The sequence below is a fragment of the Neolamprologus brichardi genome, chromosome 15, assembly GCF_056152115.1.
Source record: "Neolamprologus brichardi isolate AB-2024 chromosome 15, ASM5615211v1, whole genome shotgun sequence".
Classification (NCBI taxonomy): Eukaryota; Metazoa; Chordata; class Actinopteri; order Cichliformes; family Cichlidae; genus Neolamprologus; species Neolamprologus brichardi.
The window spans coordinates 2,939,473-2,965,826 of record NC_142118.1 but is presented as its reverse complement, the minus strand read 5'-3'; the positions used below and the strand labels follow the sequence as shown (position 1 = coordinate 2,965,826).

General features: G+C 40.1%; 2 protein-coding genes across 4 annotated transcripts; both read right to left on the bottom strand.

Moving 5' to 3' along the window:
• Positions 1 to 322: 322 nt before the first annotated feature.
• LOC102781956 (cholesterol 24-hydroxylase-like) lies at positions 323 to 26,306 on the bottom strand. 2 transcript variants are annotated; one of them, XM_087851876.1, is made up of 15 exons: positions 25,834 to 26,306; positions 9,999 to 10,076; positions 9,827 to 9,908; positions 8,683 to 8,756; positions 6,192 to 6,278; positions 5,925 to 6,063; positions 5,722 to 5,832; positions 3,991 to 4,153; positions 3,548 to 3,613; positions 1,985 to 2,057; positions 1,817 to 1,901; positions 1,527 to 1,637; positions 1,268 to 1,356; positions 1,074 to 1,140; positions 323 to 986 (listed from the first exon to the last, which is right to left on the bottom strand). In XM_087851876.1, the coding sequence occupies exons 1-15, from the start codon at positions 25,980 to 25,982 to the stop codon at positions 846 to 848; spliced, it is 1,515 nt and encodes a 504-aa protein (XP_087708002.1). In that variant the 5' UTR covers positions 25,983 to 26,306; the 3' UTR covers positions 323 to 845. The 2 variants fall into 2 exon arrangements, with proteins under 2 accessions (XP_087708002.1, XP_087708001.1); XM_087851875.1 differs by lacking the exon at positions 25,834 to 26,306 and adding an exon at positions 10,142 to 10,680.
• On the bottom strand, positions 11,332 to 25,686 carry LOC148098372 (cholesterol 24-hydroxylase-like). Of its 2 annotated transcripts, none has more exons than XM_087851871.1 (15): positions 21,892 to 22,426; positions 21,744 to 21,821; positions 21,578 to 21,659; positions 19,730 to 19,803; positions 19,359 to 19,445; positions 17,729 to 17,867; positions 17,532 to 17,642; positions 17,278 to 17,440; positions 17,075 to 17,140; positions 14,200 to 14,272; positions 14,032 to 14,116; positions 13,726 to 13,836; positions 13,540 to 13,628; positions 13,347 to 13,413; positions 11,332 to 13,264 (listed from the first exon to the last, which is right to left on the bottom strand). In XM_087851871.1, exons 1-15 carry the CDS (start codon positions 22,038 to 22,040, stop codon positions 13,112 to 13,114), a joined length of 1,527 nt encoding a protein of 508 aa, XP_087707997.1. In that variant the 5' UTR covers positions 22,041 to 22,426; the 3' UTR covers positions 11,332 to 13,111. The 2 variants fall into 2 exon arrangements, with proteins under 2 accessions (XP_087707997.1, XP_087707999.1); XM_087851873.1 differs by lacking the exon at positions 21,892 to 22,426 and adding an exon at positions 25,528 to 25,686 and having other exon boundaries at positions 11,334 to 13,264.
• Positions 26,307 to 26,354: the final 48 nt, after the last annotated feature.

The following is a 26,354-nucleotide window of genomic DNA, read 5'->3' as shown; positions in this document are numbered from 1 at the left end:
GAGTTTTAATGGAGGAATCAATCAAGCTCTAGATCGACTGCGCGCGGGGAAATCGATCAATATTGTAGGTATATTGAGTGTTTGTTTTAGATCTGTGATTTTGAATCGTTTAATAAAACTGATGTTTTATTGGATAACATTTTAATCGATAGTGTTGATCGTGTTTTGCAGCTGTTGTGCTGCCTCTGCTTTAAAAGTCAGATTTCTGTGCAGGAGCTTAGCGCCCCCATGTGTACACTGTTGGTAATTGCATTAAAAGAGCAAGTTGGGTACATTAGAAATCACTACACCGCAAACACAAATAAAATCACACTGACAAACATTAAAGTTTCAGTTTTATTTCGATTTACATAAAACCTGTGCTTAAATTAGTGTTACAGACACTAAAGCTTCTGTGGTTCAATGGCTATGAAAAAGCAACTATATAATATAAACTAAAATATATATATATCAGCAGTGTATAAAAGTAACAAATGGCATTACCTTAGAGACCAGCGCCCCTCAAAAATGTTTCTATATACTGACTATTGTAATGGGTGGCTCTGAAGTGTAGTGGTTAACACATTTGCCTATCAAGCAAAAAATCTGGTCATTCGCACAGACACACAACTCCTTTTGGTGTTGCATCAGAAAGGATTTCTTCCTCTTCTTTTTCCTGCTTCCTTCACCTCCACACTCCTACCTTCTCTCTCTCTCTGCCTCCAAACATACCTGTTGTTTTCATTACAAGGTTTTCTTCTTCTTTTTTAAGTGACAGTTTTAGATATGAATAAAAGCCCAATTTGACTCTATAGACTACTGTGACCTCTTCTAATGTATTGGTGCTTTATGGCCATTTATTCTTTTTATTCCCTGTGAGCGAAAGAGCAAATTACTCCACTCTTTGGTCTGAGCATTCCAGCATCCAGGATGTCAAAGGTCTGTCCCGGCACAAGAGTGAAGTCAAACCTCTGGAGCAGTTTGGCCATCACCACTTTAGCCTCCATCTAAAAAGCACACCAGCACCCACAGAGATGAGTCAGTGTGTTTATAGGTGAGTGGGTCTTCATGTTGACTTACACTGTCATCCTCACCTGAGCAAAGTTCTGTCCCAGACACGAGCGAGGACCGAGGGCAAAGGGGTAGTAGCAGTAATAAGGCCTTGTTGAACAGATAAGAGACAGCCTCAGTTACTGTGAACCGTTTCACTCATTTAGTCTGAGATAATAAAGTGTGTGCAAACATGAAACGGAATAAAGTCAGCATGGTGAAACAGTGTGTTCCTTACTTGGGAGCATCTGGGTGAAATCTGTCTGGATCAAACCTCAGTGGATCCTTGAAGAATCTCTCCAGTCTCCCACTTACATAGGAATTGAACTAAATATGAGAATAGATTATTTATTCGTCTTGATTCCAGGTAACTGTCTTGTGAGTTTGGTTTGGTTTTGTTTAACTAATTGATGCCACTGATCTTTATGATTATATAAAACAGAAGTTTATTTTCTGCTTTGAAGCTAGAAACACATAAAAAAAAATCTATGACTCACTACAGCAACAAATCCTCCAGGTATGTGGACACCATCAATCACCATGTCTTCAGCAATATCACGAGATGTGGCCGGAGTTACGGGATAAATTCTCAGAGTCTCTTTTAGCACCTGGGGGAAGATTACAACGTTTATGGTGCATCTTGTTTTATAAAAACAAGACTGAGAGCCAAAGTTTACTGTTGATGCAGTCTTTCATTGTCAGTTGACTCATTTTGAATCCATGGGTGAACATGAGATTACAAATCACACTAAAACCATTACCACTAATTTCAAATAGTAACATGTACCTGTGACAGGTAGACCAACTTGCCCAGGTCATCGTAGCTTATTTCACGTTTCATCCCAATAACATCGTCCACCTCGTTCTTCGCTCTGAGAAATGAGAAAACTCCATAAGAAACCAAAGTTCACTTTTTCTAATGGAAACTGATGTCTGCTATATTTAGACTTTTTACTTTTCCAGTATATCAGGATGTCTTCCAAGTTCCATGATGCAAAAAGCCAGCTGATTGGCTGTTGTTTCTTGGCCTGAAATAGCACAAATGTATCAAAATTGAATATTACCACCTTAAAATGAACGTACAATCACTTAAATAATTGTACTCTTAATCTTTTCTTCTTTCTACACCAAAACAGTGATCATAAAATAATCAGTTGACATGAAACTCAATAAAATGTTACAACATACACTATATACAAAAGACGCTGCTGTTTTTCAAGTTTCAAGTTTAGCATTTCCTCCATTGCTTAGCATTTTTGAAACCAGGCGTCACAATCAAAAGACAGCTCAGACGGTGAACCCAAGAGCACTGCACACTCATATAATAGCAGCAAGCCATTATTTAGATTCCTGTTGATGCAGAAATCTACAAATACCATGTACTTCAGCATAAAGACTCGAATCAACAAGGCAAATGAAACCTGTAACTCCTTGATGCTGCTCTGGACTACAAAAACCAATAACATCCACCAGCAACTCAGTTCAATTGTTGTGTCTACGCCCTCTCCAGAACCTTTTCTCTATTTTGAGCCGTTTTCCACTTTCCATCTTCCTGATTTATCTGATATTTCTGAGTTTATATGTAAATCAAAGCCTGCCACATGTCATCTTGACCCTATGCCTACAGGGCTTGTAAAATCCTGCCTCTCTTCCTTACTCCCACTCATCTCTGCTATCATTCACTCTTCACTCACCACCGGTATCGTCCCCTCCTTAGGGGATTGCTTCATTGCTGATTGCTTCAGTCACTCCCATACTGAAAAAACCTTCTTTAGATCCTGACAACCTTAACAACCGCCGTACGATTTCTAATCTACTCTTCATCTCTAAAATACTTGAAAAAGTTGTTGCAGTTCAACTTCATTCACACCTGGATAATAATAACATCTACAAGAGATTTCAGTCTGGTGTTCGTTCATGTCACAGTATAGAAACTGCTTTACTTTAAGTCACTAACGATCTTCTAATCGGAGCTGACTCTGGTCTTCTCACCATTCTCGTCCTTTTGGATCTGAGCTCAGCCTTCGACACGATCTCTCATTCTGTCCTTCTAAGCAGACTTTCCTCTCTCGGCATCTCTGACACACTCCAGTCAGTTCAGTCTGTAGTCCAGTCTCCCATAGCTCAGTCACCGGTTGCCCAATCTTCTATCCAGTCTCTGGTCCAGTCACTTATTCATCATCCTGTTCAGCTCCCTGACCTGGTTTCAACCATAGCTCCTTGACCACTCCCAGTTTATTCAACTGAAATCATTCTGCTCTCGTCTATTCCCGGTCACTTCTGGTGTACCCCAAGGTTCAGTGTTTGGATTTAAACCAGTCTTTGATGAAGGGGGCTTCATATATGTGGACGAATATGCTGTGGCAGTTAAGCCTTGCAGTGTGCCAGAAGGAAGCACAACCTCCAACTTATTTTGTAACATTTCCCATATCCATCCAACTACCCATCTACTTTGTTAACCGCTTATCCTCTTCAGTATCACAGTCTGCTGGAGACACATGAAATAACAGAGACTCACCGGCAATGAAGAATGTCACGAAATTGTCCAGCATAAACTCCTCATCTTCTTCAGTCATGATTTCCTCTGAAACAATAAGAAAATTGACATATAAATTAATATTTGGCTTCTTTCTCTTTTTTCATTTATTACAATGTTACAATGTCTTCTGTGTTAATGTCTCTATCAGTCATCTGTTTATATTCGGCAAAGCTTCCAAAGTGTCCATTTCCAAGCGAATCACAGAGCCAGCCTTCCTGATCAGTTTATTTAGTTTGCTGGTGTCATCGGCATGATGTCGCTTCTTCAGCATCAGCATGCGGACCACAACAAAGAACACTCCACTCGCCACAACTAAAAACTCAGTGTATTTGTTTACTCTTGTGTGTAGTATTCACAGCAATTTAAAATCAATGCTCAATGCTTACTGAGTCTATTCAAATGTGAAATTTAGGGATTACAACCTTGGTTGGCAGTTTTGATGATTTGTGTCAGGATGTCCTTGGGGACCTCGTCACCGTTTTCAATGGCGGCCTTTCTCTCAGCGATCCACTGAGATCCAGTTTTGCGCAGCAGGCGGCACGCTTCCCTCACCTCATTAATGTATCCTCTGTTCTTTGGATTAAACTGGAATGGCAGATTGAAGAAGTTAACAGTCCATGCAACAAGACTTGCAGTACATACTTTCGTCTTCTTTGGCTCTCGAAGAAGGCGGACGCCTCCCCCTCTCCCTCCCTTATCTTCCCTGCTGCTGCTTCTAGGTGTTTGTCTAGTCTCGTCTAACTCTAACCCTCAAAGAGTTTCTCGGTCTTGTTCTCCAAAACCTAAAGAATTATGGATTTGATCAACTGGTCCCGTAATGGAATTGACAACCTGCTAGGCTTGGGAGAGCCCGATTGTCCTGTGGAGACGTTTGCTGCCGGATACTCGATGGTCGGTTGCGTCGAGTGTCGCCAGGACATTGAACGACATCTGCCAATTTGGAACCACGATAACAGAGTTCGGGCTGATTGGAGCTGGCTTGGAGCTGGCTTGGAGCTGGCTTATCGAAGAACATGAAGCGGCTACAGCCGTTCAAAATCCCATAAGGCTGGCCGACATGATAGACAATTGGCAGGGCTGTGAGTACTCAGACTGTGTTTTGAACGCAATATGGATAAGATCTTGGAGAAGAACAACGGGAATTGAGATAATTGATGACCAGTGATGGACATTAGACCAACTGTAAAAATTGGATGCCGTTGTTTGCACTAAACCCAAACATTCACCATCTTCACTGGATGATCTGATATCGTCGTGTTGGTGTTGTTCCCAGATCATCATGAAAATGTTGTTCCAGGTTCAACATTGCAAGTGACCAATCACATTATTGTGACGTTATTCTTTTGCGCACCAACCCATTCGTGCATTTATGAAATTCCAATGTTGCAAGGACAATATCAATTCTGCTTAGCGTTTATTAAAGGGTTAGGGTTAGGGTCAGGGTTAGGGTCCGTTGATCGGCGGACAAAGGCGGTTTCTCGCAGCTTAAGTACAGTTTTTTGTTTTACGCCGGTTTTTCCCGAAGTCGCAAAAGTATGACATCACAACATTCTGATTGGTCACTTGCAATGTTGATCCTGGAACAACCTTTAGTATGATGATCTGGGAATAACACCAACACGAGGATATCAGATCGTGCATCTTCACTCATGTGGCTATCCTACCGTCGCCAGCTGAAGGCCTGCCATGGTCGAAGCTGACTGGAACAACAAATTCTTCCCATCATAACAGGATTGTTGTCAGAACTCTTTGTACCTCATTCAAGGCCACCTGGGTGGCCACCCTCCCTCCCCCGAATCCAACGCCTCCTCCCATGCTTACCTCACATCCGGTGTGGACACCGGATCAGCTGGAGGCGCAATCGAAGATTGCAGTGGACCCAGATCAGCTGTACACACTGGAACACTCTCCCATGTTGTTTGTCTGTGTTTTATTGTGTTATGGTGTATTGATATCTGTGCATTCCTGGATTATCCTTTTGTGTTACACATTTCGATGTTTTTTTTTTCCCTTGCTACCTGGCCTGTCTCCCCAATGTGATGTTTGTGTATTCTATGTACGGTCGGCAAGGTCTGTCATCTCGGTTGTGGGCAACTGCAACTGACAAATAAAGGCTATCTCATCTCTCTCATCAAAAAACACTAAAGTAATACCTCGAAAAAGTTGTCTCTAATGTAGTGAGCCATCCCTTTCAAACATGTCTCAATGGCTTTAGGGAACTGTGAAGTGTTCTTCAGCAGGTCCAAGTCCACCCCGAAAGCAACCTGAGATTTATCAAGGAAAAACACAAACATGAGGAAACATTATTTGGATAAAGATTGCTGTAAAAGCTGTAAAACTGACTGTAATATAAAACCTTAGTAATAACATCCAGGGTAACATAGTTGACAAGCTGGAGCATATTAGCTTCTGTTTTACTGTCGGCAACATCTGCAAGTTTATCCATCAGTTTCTCTGCCCTCTCATTGAAGGTTCCCATCAGACCTCTCAGATACCTGGAAGTAATGATAGCTTTAACCGGAGGAGCCAGAACCTGCCAACAAACTACCACAGAAATTCATTTGGAAAAAAATCAGTGGTTGAACAAACAAACTCTTGTCTGTTTGTGATAACTGAAACTCACAGGCTGCTGAACGCAGGGTCCATGATCCGGCGCTGTTTGTACCACTGCTCATGATCCCGTGCTGTTACCAGGCCATTGCCTAAGAGCCTTCAAAGAAGACCGTTGACAAAATACGTTATTTTATTCCTCTGAGTTTTAGTTACTGTTAGTTTTGCTTACTGTTGGCATTCAGGTTGCATCTAATCTAAATGTTCCTATCTGGTCCTCGTATAGTTTTAAGCTGTGCGTGCCATCTGCTGTCTTCTCTTATTATCCTGTGAGTATATATTTTCTCTGTCTCCCTCTGTTCATTGCCACGTTGCCCCTCTTCCCTCATGGTTGTGTATTACCTTATTCTGTGTTTCCCAGAAAATTCCTAGTGTTTGGATTCCTCGTTCCTGCCCAGTTATTGTTTGAAATTTTATGATTTTTTTTGCTAGATTTGAGTTTATGTTCTGTCTCCTGAATCCACATCCTGCCTGCCATACAGCGAATACATGACAGAACGACGCGATCCTGATGGACTCACCGAGCTTTCTCAGACTGCCTCCACAGTGAGGGACTTTTTCCCTTAAGTTCTTCTGCCCAAGCTGTTTTTTCCTGAGATGTTTTGTCAAAGCCAAGAATTATTTAAGCTCAGGCTGAGCCTACTAAACCATCAAACATCAAGACTCAGGGATCAAAGGATCAGCCACTAACCAGAAGGTCGGTGGTTCAATCCCAGGCTGCTCCAGTCTGCATGCCAAATATCCTTGGGCAAGATACTAACCCCATGTTGCTCTCCGATGCATCCATCGGAGTGTGAATGTGTTTGAATGTTAGTTACTTAGCACTTAAACTTAGAAGTGCTTGTGTGAATGGGTGTGATTGGGTGAATGAATTAGCTGTATAAAGCGCTTTGAGTGCTCGGACAGAGTAGAAAAGCGCTATATAAGAACCAGTCCATTTACCATTTACTTTCAGTTCTGCACAAACAAAAATATTTCTGAGTATCAGCACAGACTTTCAGAATTGGTGCATCCCCACAAAAACACGAAATAATAACTCCTCTTAAATGTTTTAAAGCCAAAGTAACGAGCCTGTTTTGAAAATGTAATGAGTGAAAAGTTGAGATATTTGCGTTAAAATGTTGGAGTAAAAGTAAAAACTTAAGTAAATACCAAAAAGGCTACTTAAGTATGTGATAAAGTATTAGTACGTCATTGATTCCCATCTCTGCAGTACAGTCAGTGTTGGGGAGTAACGGAATACATGTACCGCCGTTACGTATTTAAAATACAAAATATGAGTAACTGTATTCTGTTACAGTTACCGTTTATAAGGAATGTATTTAGAATACAGTTACTTTGTTGAAATAAATGGATTACACGGCCGTCTTTTCCTATTTCATATGTTAGGCTATGCCCTCTCTATTTTTGGTAATTCCACGCCGGTGGAAACCCAAACAAAACACGCATTAAGAGGCTCAAATGCCCGTGTCTCATAATGACGTGAAGAAATATTTTTTAAATGATTTAATATGAAGGTAATGGGCAGAGTGTTACAGGCATAGCCCTAAAGAATGTAGCCTGATGGGCAGTGTAGTCCGTGCTGCAGGGAGAATGGACTGTCATACCCGTTATGTGTCTGTGAGCGAGGGAGGGAGAAAAAGGAAAAGTACGAGCTGTCATCGAGCAGAAACGGGAGCTGGAAGCATGTAAATATAATAATAACCACTGCAGCCAAGAAGAGAGCCTGACGAGCCCAGTTGTAAGTAAGCTATTAAGACTCGACTGTACACTGTGCTCCTGTTTTCTATTGGAGCAGCCTTTCAACTCCTCTCTCTGTCTCTCGCTACCAAAGTGACCCAGACAACAAAGTAAAGCTAGTTTTTGGCTAAGAGCCCGACATGAACCCGACGTATTAGCCAGAGGTCCCTTTACTACGGTTCGGAGCCGCGGACCTGTTTTATATACGCACAAATAGTTTTCTATACGAGATCGCTGCAAAAAGTGCAGCCTTACCTAATGTCCACCTACTGTTACTCATTTATATTAAGATTTAAAAATCTAGTTGCTAATGGTATGGTGAGTAGCCTTCAGTAATAGTAATAAATCACACAGCAATAGGACATTCATTAGTTGTAAAAAAGCATGATAATATATTAAGTAATCCAAAGTATATTACTTATATATTAAGTAATAACAAAATACATTTTGGGGCATGTATTCTGTAATCTGTAGTGGAATACATTTCAAAAGTAACCTTCCCACCACTGAGTACAGTGGTGGTCTGTATTATACCTGCGTGTCTTAATCTTAGTCCAGGTGTTAAACAAATAACAGTATTGCAAAGCTCACTTCCACCTCTAAATGTTGGTAAATGAATGCAAAGTATCACACTGGTATCTGCTGATATCTGCCTTTGTTGATCGACTCCAGTCAGTAACCGAAGTTAAAACGATATCAGTAACAGCACAGCCTTTTAGAACTGGTGCATCGCTACAAAAAAGCGCCTGATAAGGCAGTCTTACCTTTGACCAAACAGGTTGGCAAGTCTCTTATAAACAAGTTTATCTTTGGGGTATTTTGGGGACATCAATATTTGCTGAAGCCAGGAGCAGAAAGACAGAAAAACATTTTTTTAGAGAAAGAAGATTTGATACGAATATTATCAGGAGTTATGCTTAGTGAAACCAAAATGTCAGTAGTTCACACTTTGAAGTTAAGGGCAGGATTTGTGCCAAGCACTTTCACACACTCAGTGGCGGTCCTAGCCTGTTTGGCGCCCTGGGCGAACGGATGATCTGATATCGCCGTGTTGGTGTTGTTCCTGGAACAGCATAGTAAATGTTGTTCCAGGATCAACATTGCAAGTGACCAATCACATTCTTGTGACGTTATTCTTTGGCGCGCCAAGCCATTCGTGCATTTATGAAATTCCAATGTTGCAAGGACAATATCAATTCTGCTTAGTGTTTATTAAAGGGTTAGAGTTAGGGTCCGTTGATCGCAGCTTAAGTACAGTTTTTTGTTTTACCGCGCTTTTTCCCGAAGTCGCAAAAGTATGACGTCACAACATTCTGATTGGTCACTTGCAATGTTGATCTGGGAACAACACCAACACCACGATATCAGAGCGTGCCTGGGCCAACACTCCCTCTGGCGCCCCCTCTGGCGGAATTATAAAGTGGAATTGCAAAGCGCTTTGAGGGTCTCAAAAAGTGCTGTATGAAAGCAATCCATTATTATTTAAACCAACTGTTAACTGTATATTTCTGTACATTTAAGTATTATTATTCCTATTGCCACATTCATTGACCTTTTTTATAGGTAATTTCATTGTTTAATCACATTAAAATGTTATTTTAATGCAAAAATTATTTATTAAAAGTTATTTTCTGTTATTTTATGGTATTATTTTGGCGCCCCAGCTGCCGGAATATTACTGGGGGTTTTTAGGATTTTTTTTTTTTTTTTACGGTGCAGCAAATGGGCAATAGAAAACCGATCGGTGCCTATGCCGTTCCCAATATGCGCTGGCATGATGTCGGGGCAGCATGAATATGAGCAATTTTTTTTAATTTTTTGCCGATGCCCATGATGCCGCCCCGGACCCATGTCGCCCATATCAAAAACCGCTACTGCACACACTCTCATGCTGTTGTCACAGTTTACCTTTGTTGCCTCAGGACAGGACACACACACTACAGCGTAATGCAGAGCATATATCTTGTAGACAGGCCCATACTCATCCGCCCTGTAAAAGACATACTATCGTATAAATGATACGTTTTATCATTATTTATTAATCACTCCTACACACAACCATCGTTTACGTTCAAATTACCACTCCAGAAGTTTCTGGTGCATATTTCCGCCATTTTTCATTATCCTCAAAAGCGATGCTGAGTGTCCGAAGAGAAAACTGGTGAAGAAATCAAGTGGTCAGCGTCGAGCAGTGTCAGCAAAAGCGCCGAGAACTTTACCTACCTGTCCCTCGGTGGGCCGGGTATGTGGTCATATTTCATATGAATGTGTTTAACATACAAGCAGTATCCCAGAAACACAACGACGAGCAGAAAGAAGAGAAAAGTAAGCGTCTGAGCAGCCAAAGACAGAAGTAAGCTGAAAACTGCCATCCTGAGAAATATCCCGTAGACGTCTGCGTTAAAGATGGTTGTTCTTTCTATAACACCGCAAAAAATCCCTGGTTCAACACCGAGGGGAGACACAAACAAGCCTCAGTGAGGTCACAAGCTGGTTTACCCCAGTGTCGTCGTTCTAAACTCGCATTAACGGGAGATCCAGCCGCCGTGGCTGTGGAAAAACAAGGGAGCAGCTCCAAATACCGACCGCACACAGCCAGATCTAATCAAGTTCGACATAGCGTACTTCAGAGAAGAGAGCCCACGGAGACGCACTGAATGTCACAGCTTTCGCGCTGTTATTTTGCGAACATTGTTAACAAGTGCAAAAACCCTCTACAGTTTAAAAAGGCTACTGCTGGGATTTACTAAACAGGCGCAGTTTCGATTTTGCGACATAAAGGAGTGGGCCCGGGTATTTTTTTCGGCTTTGTATTTCATATGTGTTTGCAGAAGTTGCCCTTTCAGAGCGCAATATTTTGGGAAGAGAAAGGCGTCTAACTGAAGCTGAATTTCAGGCCAATAGAGGGCTTTGAGCTGACGCACACACTTGGTAAATCTGCCTCTAAGCATCATCTTTTGTAAATAAAATGCATTCCACCGTAAAAGCTGTCGGCACCTGCAGGTTTATTAATAACTTAAGGTTAAGAGTTCAGAGTCCCGGAACACTCTGCTTTGTTCATATTAACATTATATTCAAGTCTTCTTCATCAAGAACACGAGAAACAAGATAAAAGCAAATAAAATGCATGCAAATTCATTTTATTTGCATTATTATTATTATTATTATTTGTTATTATTTATTATATATATTATTATTTGCATTCATCTTATAGTGCAAGGCGTTTATTTATCTCAGCAGATGAAGATGTCTGACCTCTTCACTTTGACAGCCAATAAACTCATCATCCATCAGTCTTTCATCACGAACCTCTCCCGCTGTGAAATTTCGTACCTTACTCTGTTTATGCAAACTTTCTGGATTTGTTTCAAATTAAAAGCGCTCACCAGACAGTAATAGAGCTTTTCTTAACCGGGCTCTTATTCTGAAACATTAGTAGGAACCTCTTGTGAAAAACTAAACCGTTAAGAAAAATGGCACATAGGATGTGTGCCTCTGAGATTTCACTCTCTAATAAAAGTTTGTTAATTCAGGTTATTACTGTATAAAGTTTGTCTGAGGTAGAGAAAGGGGGCAACTCCTCAAAACAGACATTGTATTTCAGTTTTATTTCATTTACACAAAAGTCAGTGAGTGCTACAGGCAGTGGCTATGAAAAAGCAACTGCAATCCATTTTGCAGTTCTCTCCATATTTTGCTTACAAGAAGCCAGATTTTCCTTTAATTATTTAAAGTGGTATTAATCATTCAAGCATACAATAGGCACCTAACTCAAGTGATGAATCAGTGATGTGTCTGTGACAACTTTGAAAGTGTCTTTTATATTTAGGAAAATTGTTACTAACAGAAAAGAAATGACAAGAAAGGTGCCTAAGAGTCAGTGCACTTAGTTCCTATGTTCTAAGCACAGTATGTGTCTGTGTATATTTATATGTGTGTGTATATGTGTGTACATACATACAGTAGCAAATGGTATTGATCCTAGCTTCCTCAAAAATGTTTCCATAATAATAATAGATTATTCCAGTGAAGACATAAAAATAGTTCTAAGCATTTCATATGAATATATTGCGTGTACTACGATCATACACGAGACTATTTTCATTACAAGGTTTTCTTTAAAAAATCAGTTTTCAGACAAGAGTAAAAACTCTGCCCCACCATATAGATACTAGGGGTGGAACGATACTCGTATCGATATTGAACCGTTCGATACAGTGCTTTCGGTTTGGTATGCATATCGAACAATACAAATTTTTAAATTTATTTTATCAACTTTTCTTCTGATGATGCTGTCTGTGTTGAGCGCTCAGTGGATCTGCGCTCGACTACTCCGCCTAGGCTGCACTGTTGAGTGCAAGCTAGCAAGACAGAAGCTAAGCTCCTTGCAACATGGCAAATTGAACCTCCCCCACCCTCATTCAGATCTGGTGTTTAGAACTATCTTGGTTTTCATGTGACGTATGACCCTGAAGGTAAGTGCGTCATGGACAAAAGTAAAACAGTATGTCAGATGTGCCACGCAATGCTCAATTACATGGGTGGGAACTAGTGCGTTAGCGCAGTTAGCTTGTTAACGTGTTGACACCGTCCAGCCCCACACACGGGGTGATCCGCGGTAACATGTTAATGGAGATTTGCCGTGTTATGGCGTTAATGTAATTTTAACGAGATTAACGCTGACAGCACTAGTGGGAACACAACGAATATGACTGCACATTTACTCCGACATCATCCTAGGGCAAAGACAAGTGGAAGCAGACAAAAACAACAAGCAGGCATGCTACAAACTTTACCCGAGTCATTTAGACAGCCGTTAGCACATGATTCTCCTTATGGGGACCTGATATGTTTAATATGCTGCTGAGAATATAGCCCAGAAGAAGCGTATAGTATAGCTTTTATTTTGGAAAGAGCCATTTCTCTGTAATAAACTCTCTTTTCCAAAGATGAGTGATTTCTTGATCAGATAGATTTATTTTGTTGTTTCAGCAACATTAAATTTAAAAACTGTACTTTTGGGTTAAAATATCTATTTATAATTTTAATAAATGATAAATTAAAAAGGCATGAACATTTTTTGTATCGAAAAAACATCGAACCGTGACACCAAAGTATCGGACCGTGAATTTTGTGTATCGTTGCACCCCTAATAGATACCTATGACCTGTTCCAATGTGATGTACTTTAAGATCATTTATTTTTGTAATCCCTGTGACTCAAAGTGCACAACACTCCACTCTTTGGTTTGAGTGTGCCAGCATCCAGGATGTCAAAGGTCTGTTCTGGGACAAGAGTGAAGTCAAACCTCTGGAGTAGTTTGGCCATCACCACTTTAGCCTCCATCTAAAAAACACAACAGCGCCCACAGAGATGAGTCCGTGTGTTTATAAGTTAGTGGGTCTTCACATTATGTTGTCATCCTCACCTGAGCAAAGTTCTTTCCCAGGCACGAACGAGGACCGAGGGAAAAAGGGTAGTAGCAGTAATAAGGCCTTGTTGAATAGATGAGAGACAGCTTTAGTTACTTTGAACAATTTAACTCATTTTATCTGAGATAATAATGGGTGTACAAACATTATGTAAAACATGTCAGCATGGTGAAACAGTGCGTTCCTTACTTGGGAGCATCTGGGTGAAATCTGTCTGGATCAAATCTCAGTGGATCCTTGAAGAATTTGTCCAGTCTCCCACTCACATAGGAGTTGAACTAAACATTAGAAAATCTTGTATTTACTTATCTTGATGTTTATATAGAAGTGTATTTCCTGCTTTGCTAGAAACATATCAAAAAATACATGTCTCACAATAGCATTTATTCCTCCAGGTATGTGGATCCCATCAATGACAATGTCTTCAGCAATATGACGAGATGTGCCCGGAGCTGTGGGGTACATTCTCAGAGTCTCTTTTAACACCTGGGAGAAGATGTATACGGCACATCTTGTGTTAAAAAAAACAAATGATGCTAATGGACTGGTACATATATAACACCGTTCTACTCAACAGAGCAGTGAAAATGCTTAAAACCACAAATCCCATTAATGCAAAAGACAAAGGATACTTTAAGATACAGAAAAATAGTACCACAATTTTCAAATTGCCACATGTACCTGTGACAGGTAGACCAACTTGCCCAGGTCATCGTAGCTTATTTCATGTTTCATTCCAATAACATCGTCCACTTCTTTCTTCGCTCTGAGAAATGAGAAAACTCCATAAGAAACCAAAGTCTATTTGCTATAGTGGAAACTGTCGCGCAATATATTTTGACTTTTTACTTCTCCAGTATATCAGGATGTCTCCCAAGTTCCATGATTGCAAAAGCCAGCTGATTGGCTGTTGTTTCTTGGCCTGAAATAGCATAAATTTGGCAATCCTGAATAAGAATACCACCTTACAATGGACCAATAACACACGACATCAGGCAGTACAAAAGATGTATGTAGCTATTGTAACATCATTCACTGGTTTGATTGTAAAGCTGCAAGATGAGAGTTTCCACCATCTTCATTCCAAAAAGAAAAGGATGTGATGATGAGGGGGTGAGCCCACACACCTGACAATTGACTGACAAACCAATGAATGTGTTGTTTAATACTACAGATAGCCCTCAGCCACCTTCTCCTCAAAGACAGTATGGCTAACATACTGGTTTTTGATTCAGTGTTGACCCAGGATGAGTGCCTGAGCCTATACACTCTGCAGGTTTTACAAAATCACATTAACCCTTTAAAACCGGTGGGAGCGGGCACGCTCTGTTTTGCGTAACCATTTTTAAATCCCGGTAGCTCTGCAACCACGTAAGCTAGCGCAATAATTTTTTTTGCATATGAAACCGGAGGAGTTGTACTTACATCTTATGCCATCAGCTTGTCCTCGGTCACAGTTTCCTTCCACATATAGCTTTGCAAAAACTGCATAAAAAGCGCTTGCAGCAACAAAAACATAATATTCCAGAAACAGGCTTTGCCGATCCGATCAGCTGTTCATAACACTTCCTATGTTGGACGTCAGCGCAAACTATCGCATGTCCGCCATTACCTGCCCGAAACCGGAAGTGACGTCATTTTCGCGGAAATGAAGTTTTTTTTTTACCATCAGGGCCTCATGAGCCTATACTGGTGTTTTTAAAAGTTATCTTTGACTTTATGACTTTCTGTGTCGTTTCTGGGATGCTTAGGACTCATATTGCACTGCTGGAAATAGTTTATTTTGATGAATATGCTGTTTTTTTGCAAATTTGCATTATAATATTTATTTTCGTTTTTCCTGCAGTATATAAAAATTGGTGTATTTCAAAAATAAAACTATGAAGACACTCAAAATAAATTTCCTGTGGTGGGAAACTATTTTGTGCAACTTTTTTGTATTTACAGTTTTAAGGGATAAGCCTCTTACATTTCTCTAACTAGAATTATATGTTAAAAAAACAAAAACGATTTAAAATTTTTTTGTACTTTATTGCACTTTTTTGCAATTTATGTAATTACTATGCACTTAATGCAGATATATTATTAAAATCTGGGCTATAATGGTTGTATTGATGTATAGCAACTTGAAATGCTCCCAAAAATGGCTCTACAACATGTAAAAATATAATATAAGCTCTGGCGGACTTGGTTCTATGGTAGGTCTTAAAGGGTTAAAAACAGCACCACTGAAAGCCATATATGGAAAAAGTCTTCTATAGGAACAGGAGCAAACGCAGATATCACCATTTGGTGGCCTTCAGAAAGAATGCAGGTTTAATTCACTTCCATTTTAAAGTTCACTTTTAAGACGCGAAAGCTATTTCCATCTTTGATATACAGTCTATAACAATACATCCATCATCTGGTCAGTAGTCCATGAAAATGAATGTATGTTGTGAATACCCAGTGTTGGGGAGTAACGGAATACATGTACCGCCGTTACGTATTTAAAATACAAAATATGAGTAACTGTATTCCGTTACAGTTACCGTTTAAAAAGGTGGTATTTAGAATACAGTTACTTTGTTGAAATAAATGGATTACACGGCGGTACTTCCCCGTTTCATATTGTGGCGGTCAGGACTGTTTGGGTTTTGTTTGACAGCTACGTTCTGTTGTTCCAGGCGGCAGCGTTACGGTTGCCATGGTTACAGGGTGACGCTCTCTCTCTCTCTGTGTTTCCTGGGTGAAAGGGCGCCTGTTGTTGTTGTTGTTGTTGTGCTAAGCTAATAGGCAGAATGCTACAGGCATAGCTCTAAAGAATGTAGCATCATAGGCAGTGTAGTCCGTGCTGCAGGGAGAATGGACTGCCATACACGTTATGTGTCTGTGAGCGAGGGAGGGAGAAAAAGGAAAAGTACGAGCTGTCATCGAGAAAAAACGGGAGCTGGAAGCATGTAAATATAATAATAACCACTGCAGCCAAGAAGAGTGCCTGACGAGCCCAGTTGTAAGTAAGCTATTAAGACTCGACTGTACACCGTGTTCGTGTTTTCCTCCGAAAACAATAAGTTCCGTTGGAGCAGCCTTTCAACGCCTCTCTCTGTCTCTGGCTAGCAAAGTTGACCCAGACAACAAAGTAAAGCTAGTTTTCGGCTACGAGCCCGACACAGAACCCACCGTATTAGCCAGAGGTCCCTTTACTACGGTTCGGAGCCGCGGACCTTCAGTAACAGTAATAAATCACAGCAATAGTACATTCATGTAGTTGTAAACAGCATGATAATATATTAAGTAATCCAAAGTATTCAGAATACGTTACTCTCATTGAGTAACGTAACGGAATACGTTACAGAATACATTTTGGGGCATGTATTCTGTATTCTGTAATGGAATACATTTTAAAAGTAACCTTCCCAACACTGTGAATACCTGCATCGTTACACCTGACAATAGATAACATTTTATAAAGATGAAACCATATGGCATTAAGTTAAAAGTTGATGCTTAAAGTGGTGACTGCATTGTGCGCCTTTTAACACAGCAAACCTTTTGGTGTTCCACAAAGATAGCACAGTCCCAAATTATTGTGTAATATTTCATACATCAGTCCATTATCTTAATTGTTTTCTTAACCTATCCCCGCTGTCACTGAGAAAAAGGCACTATCCTCCCTGAACAGATCGCCAGTCCATCACAGGGCACTACTTCTAACATCAAAGATGAAATAACAGAGACTCACCGGCAATGAAGAACGTCACAAAATTATCCAGCATAAACTCCTCATCTTCTTCAGTCATGCTGTCCTCTGAAATGATAAAAAACTATCATTTTTTTTTCAGTGTGTTTATTTACTTGTTTTTATGCTCTTCACACAGATTCAACAAGATTCTATATTATTGCTCTTATCTAGTCTAATCAAATGTGAAATTTGGGAACTCCAACCTTGGCTTGCAGTTTTGATGATTTGTGTCAGGATGTCTTTGGGGACCTCGTCACCGTTTTGCATGGCGGTCTTTCTCTCATTGATCCACTGAGCTCCAGTTGTACGGAGCAGGCGGCACGCTTCCCTCACCTCATTAATGTATCCTCTGTTCTTTGGATTGAACTGGAATGGCAGACTGAAGGCTTTAGCCTGTCATTCTGATAACAATGTTCTCGGCAGACATACTGCATAACAACAAACACTGAAGTAATACCTGAAAAAATTTGTCTCTAAGGTAGTAAACCATTCCTTTCAGACATGTCTCAATGGCTTTAGGGAAAGGTGAACTATTCTTTAAGAGGTCCAAGTCCACCCCAAAGCCAACCTGAAATTTATCAAGAAAAAAGTATACACAAATATGCACACACACACTCACCCTTTGGAAGGGTAAAATTGACTGTAATATAATACCTTAGTAATAACATCCAGGGTGACACAGTTGACAAGATGGAGCATATTAGCTTCTTTTTTACTGTCAGCAAGCTCTGCAAGTTTATCCATCAGTTTCTCTGCCCTCTCATTGAAGGTTCCAATTAGACCTCTCAGATACCTGGAAGTAATGATAGCTTTAGACAGAGAAGCAGCACATCCAGGACATCCCAACAAACTATCACAGAAATTCATTAAAGGATAATGTTCAACAGAAAAAAGAAAAACCTTCCTACTATCTGCTACTATCTCCCTACTGTTTCTACTAGTTCTCTGGGTGAAATTGCCTTGTTGATGCCAGAGATGGGATGAGAACGTCCAGACTGCTACAAACTGAGTAACTACTCATTACAAATCCTCTTAAACTGGTTTCTTCCACCTCTTTCCATCTCTGTAATATTCTTTGTCAATATTTTTGATATTTAGAATTGAGCGATTTTTGATAAATTAGTGCTATTTGTCAAATTTGTAAATTCTGTAACATGTAACAACTGTAATATGTTGTAGTCCAGGGGTCCCCAATCTCAGTCCACGAGGGCCAGTGTCCCTGCAGGTTTTAGATGTGTCCGTGATCTATCACAGCTGATTTAAATGGATAAATTACCTTCTCAACATGTCTTGAAGGCTGTATCCCAATTCAGGGTCTGCAGCCTTAACGGTCCACAAGGGAAACGTTACATACAGCTTTGTTTGACAGAAATGAAGGAGAACATCTTTTGTTCATTTGTTTGTTTGTTTCTACATGATCTTTGATCATTCTCTGTAAGATTAAGATCAGCTATTGAACGGCGTATATTTTAAAGTAAAGGCTTTAAAACCAAGTTAGTACAAACGTCACTAATGTCACATAACTTTGCCGACATGTGGCCAACAGTAATGTTTTAACGTTTTTCGTTATTAAACATTTGCACATAAATAAGTGACATAATTTTCAGTACTTAAAGTTTACTCTTCGGGCGCCCCTCATCCGCCGTTTTTTTTTCGGCAAAATTATCCACACCCATTTGAAGGCCGCATTTCGAGCAGCCTTTGAATTGGGACAGCCTTCGTCACGTCGCTGTGACGTAATCTGCCTTAAAATGCGGCCTTTAAGGCTGCAGACCCTGAATTGGGATACAGCCGAAGTTCTTCAGAGGCCTGGTAATGAACTAAATATGTGATTCAGATGTGTTGACCCAGGGTGAGATCTAAAACCTGCAGGGACACCGGCCCTCGTGGACTGGGATTGGGGACCCCTGGTGTAGTCTGTTACTGTAACTGTCTTGGAGCAACTGTAATCCATATAGTTTCCTTAGGGATTAATAAAGTATTCAGAGTCTGATTCTTGACTGTGCTAATGAGTTTACTGTGTTCAAATGGGCTCCACAGTCAGCTCTCTAATTCCAGCTGAGGTCCTTTAGGATGTGGCAGATTTGAATGATGGATGCACAGCCAACAAATGTGCAGCAAGTGCATGATGCCATATGGACCAAAATACCAAAAATCAACCAAAACGTATTTCCAGCACTGGTTGAATGTATGCCATGAAGAAATGAGGCAGTTCTGAAGGCAAAGTGGTTTCAGCCTGGTAAAGGCAAGGTATACTTTATAAAGCAACAAATGCATAACTCACATGCTGCTGAACGCAGGGTCCATGATCCGGCGCTGTTTGTACCACTTCTCATGATCCCGTGCTGTTACCAGGCCATTGCCTAAGAACCTTCAAAGAAGGAAGTTGAGAATAAATGGAATAATAATAATCATCAAATGGAATAATCATAAAAATATATAACATTTCTCATTTTTTAAAGTATATTATAGTGCACACCAGATCTGCGCTGGCTAAATCAGCTGGATGACTTTAAAACAGTTTGGTTATTTATTCATGAAAATACATCATTTTATTGTGAGAATTTAATTTTGTTCCACTGATAAAGAAAAATCTAAATAAACAAGTCTGATGCTAATGTAAAGAAGCAACCTAAGTAGTTTGATAAGTCTTACCTTTGACCAAATAGGCTGAAGAGTTTTTTGTAAACAAATTTATTTTTGGGGTACTTTGGGGACATCAGGATTTCCTGAATCCACAAACATAAAGTAGAATCAGAAGACTTTATTTATCCCCAAGGGGCAATTAACAAACAATGTTCAGCATATGTTGAAGATAAGAACAATAAGAACAGACAATAGGAGCGAAATAATAAATACACAGAATATACAGTTTTAAAATTAAAGTGACTGAAGGTGAATAAAGTGTCAGTAGTGTAGGAAGAGTGTAGTTTATGTTTATGGGTGTGGGAAATGAAAGAAAAAACATTGCAAGAAATTGGATTTATGCAAATATTATCGAGAGTTAGGCTTAATGTAGTTATTTTTTATTATTTGGCAATTCAAGGGTGTAGATTTGGTTTTGGCATTGGTGGGGACGGATGATTCAACCACCGAACCCTGCCCTGTTTCTTTTTTTTTTCCCTTTTTGTTTTTGCTTCTAGATAAAAAAGGAGAAATATACTTGCCTACATATGCTATTCTACCTGCTTTTAAACCATTTAAAATTACAATTCATAGTTTTATATGTGAATTATATAATGTTAAGTTACTATTAAACAAATGACTGACTAAGTATTTAAGAGTTTAGTTTACTTCAGCCATATTTCATATAAATCAGGTATCATACAAACATAAAAATAGCTTCAAATACAGTCATGACAATAAAAGAATATGACTTTAAGGACTTAACAACATTACTTCCGTCATAGTACACCAACATCTCTTATATTTTGGCACTAAGGGAACACTGAATGGCCTGGTGGGTTTTGTCCATAAAACTACTCATCTAAGATTACCACAGAGTAAAAGATCTCTCAGCAAAATTATGCAACATTTTAGGCACAATTGCCCCGATCAAGTCAGTGAGCTGAGATTTTCTATTCTAAACATGAACTACTGTTACAGCAACAGACATGGACTACTGGTGTCCCACACAACAACTCAATGTCCACTATGTGAAGGAGCCAAACACATGCCTGCTCCTCTTGTTAACTGAGATAAACTGCTGGCATATTGGTTTTACATCTATACTGTCCAGTCTCTCCTGGTGGACATGGCATACAGCAGCATTGTTTAATCTCATTCGAGTCACTGTTAACCTTACCCATCTTTTCACCAACATTTTAACGTTAGACATATATTTTTAACAGCCTCTGTAAACTAATATCCGGGCTTACTCGAGGCTGCCGTTTTCTCTGACGGTTTCAATCAAAATTAGAAATGCTGCTGTGGGAGACTGAGATAACTAATAGTGCTGCATGTTGTGCAGTTCGTTTTCAAAATACGTTATTAATGGGTACATACAATTTTAGACTGATGTGGGCCAAAGCCTAGCATAGCCTGTAACGTTATTATGACGGACACATTTTATGAGTGAACTTGGCTTTAAGTGACTTACAGGTTTCTTTGAAAATTACTTTCTTATATCCAGGTTCTTCCTTTTTGCTGCCGTCCTCCTCTCCTCCTGGCAGCGTAGGTTTGCCGCTGCTAAAACTAAACAGAGCTCCCTGAAAGGCTCAGCCAATCAGTCATTGACTGGAGTCATTGACTGTACAGTCAATGACTCCAGTAGAGAACGTAATTTAACTCTTTCTGCACCGCTGGGTGAATGAGATGCTGACAGATCTTTTGTTTTCTTTCTATCGGGTTAGTTTTTCTTTACTCAAAGAGATCAAATTATTGGTGGGGGGATAATCGCTGGATATTGGTGGGGACATATCCCTTCCGTCCATGCCAAATCTACGCACTTGTGGCAATTTAACAATTGCAGGATTTCTGCCCAGCACTTTCACACTATTTCACCTTTGTTGCCTCTGGACTGGACACGCACACTACAACGTAATGAAGACCATTTATCCTGTAGACAGGCCCATACTTCTCGGCCCTGTAAAGGACATGCTGACGTTTAAATATTATTAATCACAACTTTTTTAAAACCGCACAAAAACATCATTTACGCTCCACTCACCACTCCAGAAATTTGTCGTGTAAAACTCCACCATTTTTCATTATCCGCAAAAACGACGGTAAGTGTCCCAGAAGAAAACTGAGGACAAAAACAGCTGGTCATTCTCTGGTTATGCCAGTATAGGGGTTTCGACGACGGCTTCACCTACCTGTCCCTCGGTGGGCCGGGTATGTGGTCATATTTCATATGAATGTGTCTAACATACAAGCAGTATGCAAGAAATGCAACGATAAGCAGAAAGAAGAAAAATGTAAGTGCTGGAGTTGCTAAAGTCAGAAATACGCTGAAAACTGCCATCCTGAAAAAATGTCTGAAATATGTCTGGGTTAAAAATTGCTGTTCTTCCAGTTAGGCAGCCCCAGCCTGAAAGAAGACGAATGCTGTGTCCCAATTTAGGGTCTGCACGCTTGAAGTACGCGCACTACGCGTACTACGTAAGTGCGGAAGTGAGAGGCTTGTGAAATGGGACGGTCTAGCCCTTCGTTGCGCTGTTCAGGTTGCCTAGCAACCATGATACTAACCGCGAGAAACATTACATACAGCTTTGTCTGACAGAAATGAAGGAGGAAAATGTTTTGTCATGACATCACTTTGATTAGTTGAGTATCTGAGGCTGAGGCCACAGGACTGTAAAACATGATTGTTGGGCTTCATTTCTGTACTGAACAGTCATTTAAGATTAGTTAGTAAATAACAATTAGCTAATGTTGTTCATGAGACTAAAATCATCTCACTGTGGTAATGTCAGATTATTATGATATATGTATATATATATATATATATATATATATATATATATATATATATATATATATATATACATCGTCAGTATTTTCCGACGATGTTTGCTCTGTAGTAAAATTAGCGATATTTGACTGCCCTGTTGATCTCATTGAAATGTATACAGCCTATTTAAAATCTAAAACTTAACATTGTCCGTAGCCTGCTGTTGTTACCACTGTCCTGTTTGAAATGTAATGAGAGAAACTGGTTATTTTGCCATATGTGCATGTGCCAATATTGAACCCAAGGTACTAACTAACTAACTGACTGGATGCCCATTAACCTTATAACTCCTGGTGAGTGTGTGTGTACAGATTGTCAGTCCAAAGAGGGAGAGAGGAAAGAGGGGAACATGAGGACAAAGTACAAGATCAGGAAGTACCAGGTAAGAAAACAGACAGGGAGTACTAACAGGCAAAACAGTAACTGTTTAACTGGCAAAGAAAAAGAAAGACAAACAACTAATACAAACAACTCATACAATCTGGAAGTTGTGTTCTCCCTATATTAAAGCTGCTATACAGAATCTGCAAAACAAACTGGGTTGTCAGCCCTGGCACTGCATTACCATATTGAGCTTCAGTCAGAGAAAGTCACGGTTGCCAAAGACTTTATAAAGCTCAAGAGTGAGGCTGGTGCCATTCCAGATATGTTAACATTGTACAATCTTCTGGATAATCAGATCTTCCCCAAACTGAAAACTGTTATTCAGGTTGCCCTAACAAACCCAGTTAGCAGCTGTAGCTGTGAAAGGTCTTTTAGTGTCTTGAGTCAGCTCCATACCTGGATGAGAAGGACCATGGGTCAAAGCAGACTCCAGCACCTGGCTGTGATGTCAGTTGAGAAAGAGATGCTTGAGAGACTTGACCACCAAAATGTGATAGACAGATTTACCAACCTCAAGGTGAGGCGACATAGGTTAAAAGAAAAGAAAAAATCTGCAGAGCCATAGTAGTATCTGCAGTAAAGATCTTTTACTAGGGTTAGGGTCCGTTGATCGGGGGACAGAGGCGGTTTCTCTCACCTTAAGTACAGTTTTTTGTTTTACCGCGCTTTTTCCCGAAGTCGCAAAAGTATGACGTCACAACATTCTGATTGGTCACTTGCAATGTTGATCTGGGAACAACACCAACACCCAGTGTTGCCAACTTAGTGACTTTGTCGCTATATTTAGCGAGTTTTCAGACCCCCTTAGCGACTTTTTTTCTAAAAAGTGACTAGCGACAAATCTGGCGACTTTTTCTGGTATTATTGGAGAATTATTTATGACGACTTTTTGACGTGAAAACGCATATCGCTCTTACTCTCAACAAGCAGCGGTGCTGCCGTGGGCGCCTCACCCGTGCCAAAGCGCTCACGGGCGGAGGATAGTCCTCCCCCAGCTGCTATCAGGGCAGGAGACGTTCACACCTGTGCGTCCAAACTGCAAATGAATCGCGCATGAGCGAAGCCTCTGCTCCAGCACTGACTGTAATGCAGTCAGTTCTTCCTTTACTGTTATGCTGTTTTGTGGATCACAAGGTTTAAAACTACTTATAAACACACACTCTCACACACAAATTAACTCCACCAGAGTGCCAATTTCGGGTCACTTTTGCCGGTGTTGTGCCAAAAAGTGATTGTCTGCCAAAAACTGATTTCCAATGTTTCTGCGTATTTTTTATGTGTAATATCTTTACGTATGTTCATAAATAGACTTCGGTGAACAGGGTTTACAAAGGGGTTATATATAGAATTAAAAAAAATATCAGTTTTTCAAGTATCTTTACAACTCTGTGTTATTGTACTTACATTATAACCAATCCGGTCCTTTATTCCTACTTAAAATATATTTACAGAACTATTGTAATATGTGCTGCCTTTTCTGCTGTCCTCTTGGCCAGCTTACTCTTACAAAAGACATTTTTAATGTTAATGAGATTTTTTTTAACTGCATAAATAAAGGTTATATAAAAGTCGCTGCCAAAAACTGATCGCGGCTTTTACCTTGTTACACGAATGTTGTTTGTGGCTCAAGATGACTTTATGTCATCCATGAGGGATGCATTTGACATCTGTTTCATATATTATAGCCCAACAAGTTACTTATAGCCGTTTAAATACGAGCAATCAATTTTTGGCAAATACCGGAAATCAGTTTTTGGCAGACAATCACTTTTTGGCACAACACCGGTCCACGCCCGGATAAAGGAGCAGGGTTGGAATTGTGACATTAAAAAACAATAATTGCTAAAAGAAATTTAATTTGTAGTTCTAAATAAATTCTAACTGCATTTAGGATGTTTTTTACTCACTTTACGTCTCTTCCACGATGTTATTTCTCTCTCCAACAACGTAGGTTACAATTACATTAGCATGACAAATTATGCAAATTAGGTGATGACGTCATTTGGCGACTTCTAGCGACTTTTAGGACAGCCAATAGCGATTTTCCTTACTAAGGAGTTGGCAACACTGCCAACACCACGATATCAGAGCGTGCCTGGGCGAACACTCCCTCTGGCGGAATTATAAAGTGGAATTGCAAAGCGCTTTGAGGGTCTCAAAAAGTGCTGTATGAAAGCAATCCATTATTATTTAAACCAACTGTTAACTGTATATTTCTGTACATTTAAGTATTATTATTCATATTGCCGCATTCATTGACCTTTTTTATAGGTAATTTCATTGTTTAATCACATTAAAATGTTATTTTAATGCAAAAATTATTTATTAAAAGTTATTTTCTGTTATTTTATGGTATTATTTTGGCGCCCCAGCTGCCGGAATATTACTGGGGTTTTTTAGGATTTTTCTTTTTTTTTACGGTGCAGCAAATGGGCAATAGAAAACCGATCGGTGCCTATGCCGTTCCCAATATGCGCTGGCATGATGTCGGGGCAGCATGAATATGAGCAATTTTTTAAATTTTTTGCCGATGCCCATGATGCCGCCCCGGACCCATGTCGCCCATATCAAAAACCGCTACTGCACACACTCTCATGCTGTTGTCACAGTTTACCTTTGTTGCCTCAGGACAGGACACACACACTACAGCGTAATGCAGAGCATATATCTTGTAGACAGGCCCATACTCATCCGCCCTGTAAAAGACATACTATCGTATAAATGATACGTTTTATCATTATTTATTAATCACTCCTACACACAACCATCGTTTACGTTCAAATTACCACTCCAGAAGTTTCTGGTGCATATTTTTCATTATCCTCAAAAGCGATGCTGAGTGTCCAAAGAGAAAACTGGGGAAGAAATCAAGTGGTCAGCGTCGAGCAGTGTCAGCAAAAGTGCCGAGAACTTTACCTACCTGTCCGTCGGTGGGCCGGATATGTGGTCATATTTCATATGAATGTGTTTAACATACAAGCAGTATCCGAGAAACACAACGACGAGCAGAAAGAAGAGAAAAGTAAGCGTCTGAGCAGCCAAAGACAGAAGTAAGCTGAAAACTGCCATCCTGAGAAATATCCCGCAGACGTCTGCGTCAAAGATGGTTGTTCTTTCTATAACACCGCAAAAAATCCCTGGTTCAACACCGAGGGGAGACACAAACAAGCCTCAGTGAGGTCACAAGCTGGTTTACCCCAGTGTCGTCGTTCTAAACTCGCATTAACGGGAGATCCAGCCGCCGTGGCTGTGGAAAAACAAGGGAGCAGCTCCAAATACCGACCGCACACAGCCAGATCTAATCAAGTTCGACATAGCGTACTTCAGAGAAGAGAGCCCACGGAGACGCACTGAATGTCACAGCTTTCGCGCTGTTATTTTGCGAACATTGTTAACAAGTGCAAAAACCCTCTACAGTTTAAAAAGGCTACTTTATTACTT

Excerpts from the sequence above, each read along its gene's own strand:
- LOC148098372 (XM_087851871.1), bottom strand. The coding sequence starts at position 22,040 with ATGGCAGTTTTCAGCGTATTTCTGACTTTAGCAACTCCAGCACTTACA. Across the intron at positions 17,643-17,728 it reads CCCTGGATGTTATTACTAAG|GTTGGCTTTGGGGTGGACTT; the intron begins GTATTATATTAC and ends GATAAATTTCAG. Across the intron at positions 14,273-17,074 it reads TGTGACGTTCTTCATTGCCG|GCCAAGAAACAACAGCCAAT; the intron begins GTGAGTCTCTGT and ends ATGCTATTTCAG.
- LOC102781956 (XM_087851876.1), bottom strand. The coding sequence starts at position 25,982 with ATGGCAGTTTTCAGCTTACTTCTGTCTTTGGCTGCTCAGACGCTTACT. Across the intron at positions 8,757-9,826 it reads CCTGTCCTGAGGCAACAAAG|CAAATATTGATGTCCCCAAA; the intron begins GTAAACTGTGAC and ends TCCTGGCTTCAG. Across the intron at positions 3,614-3,990 it reads CATCAAAACTGCCAACCAAG|AGGAAATCATGACTGAAGAA; the intron begins GTTGTAATCCCT and ends TTATTGTTTCAG.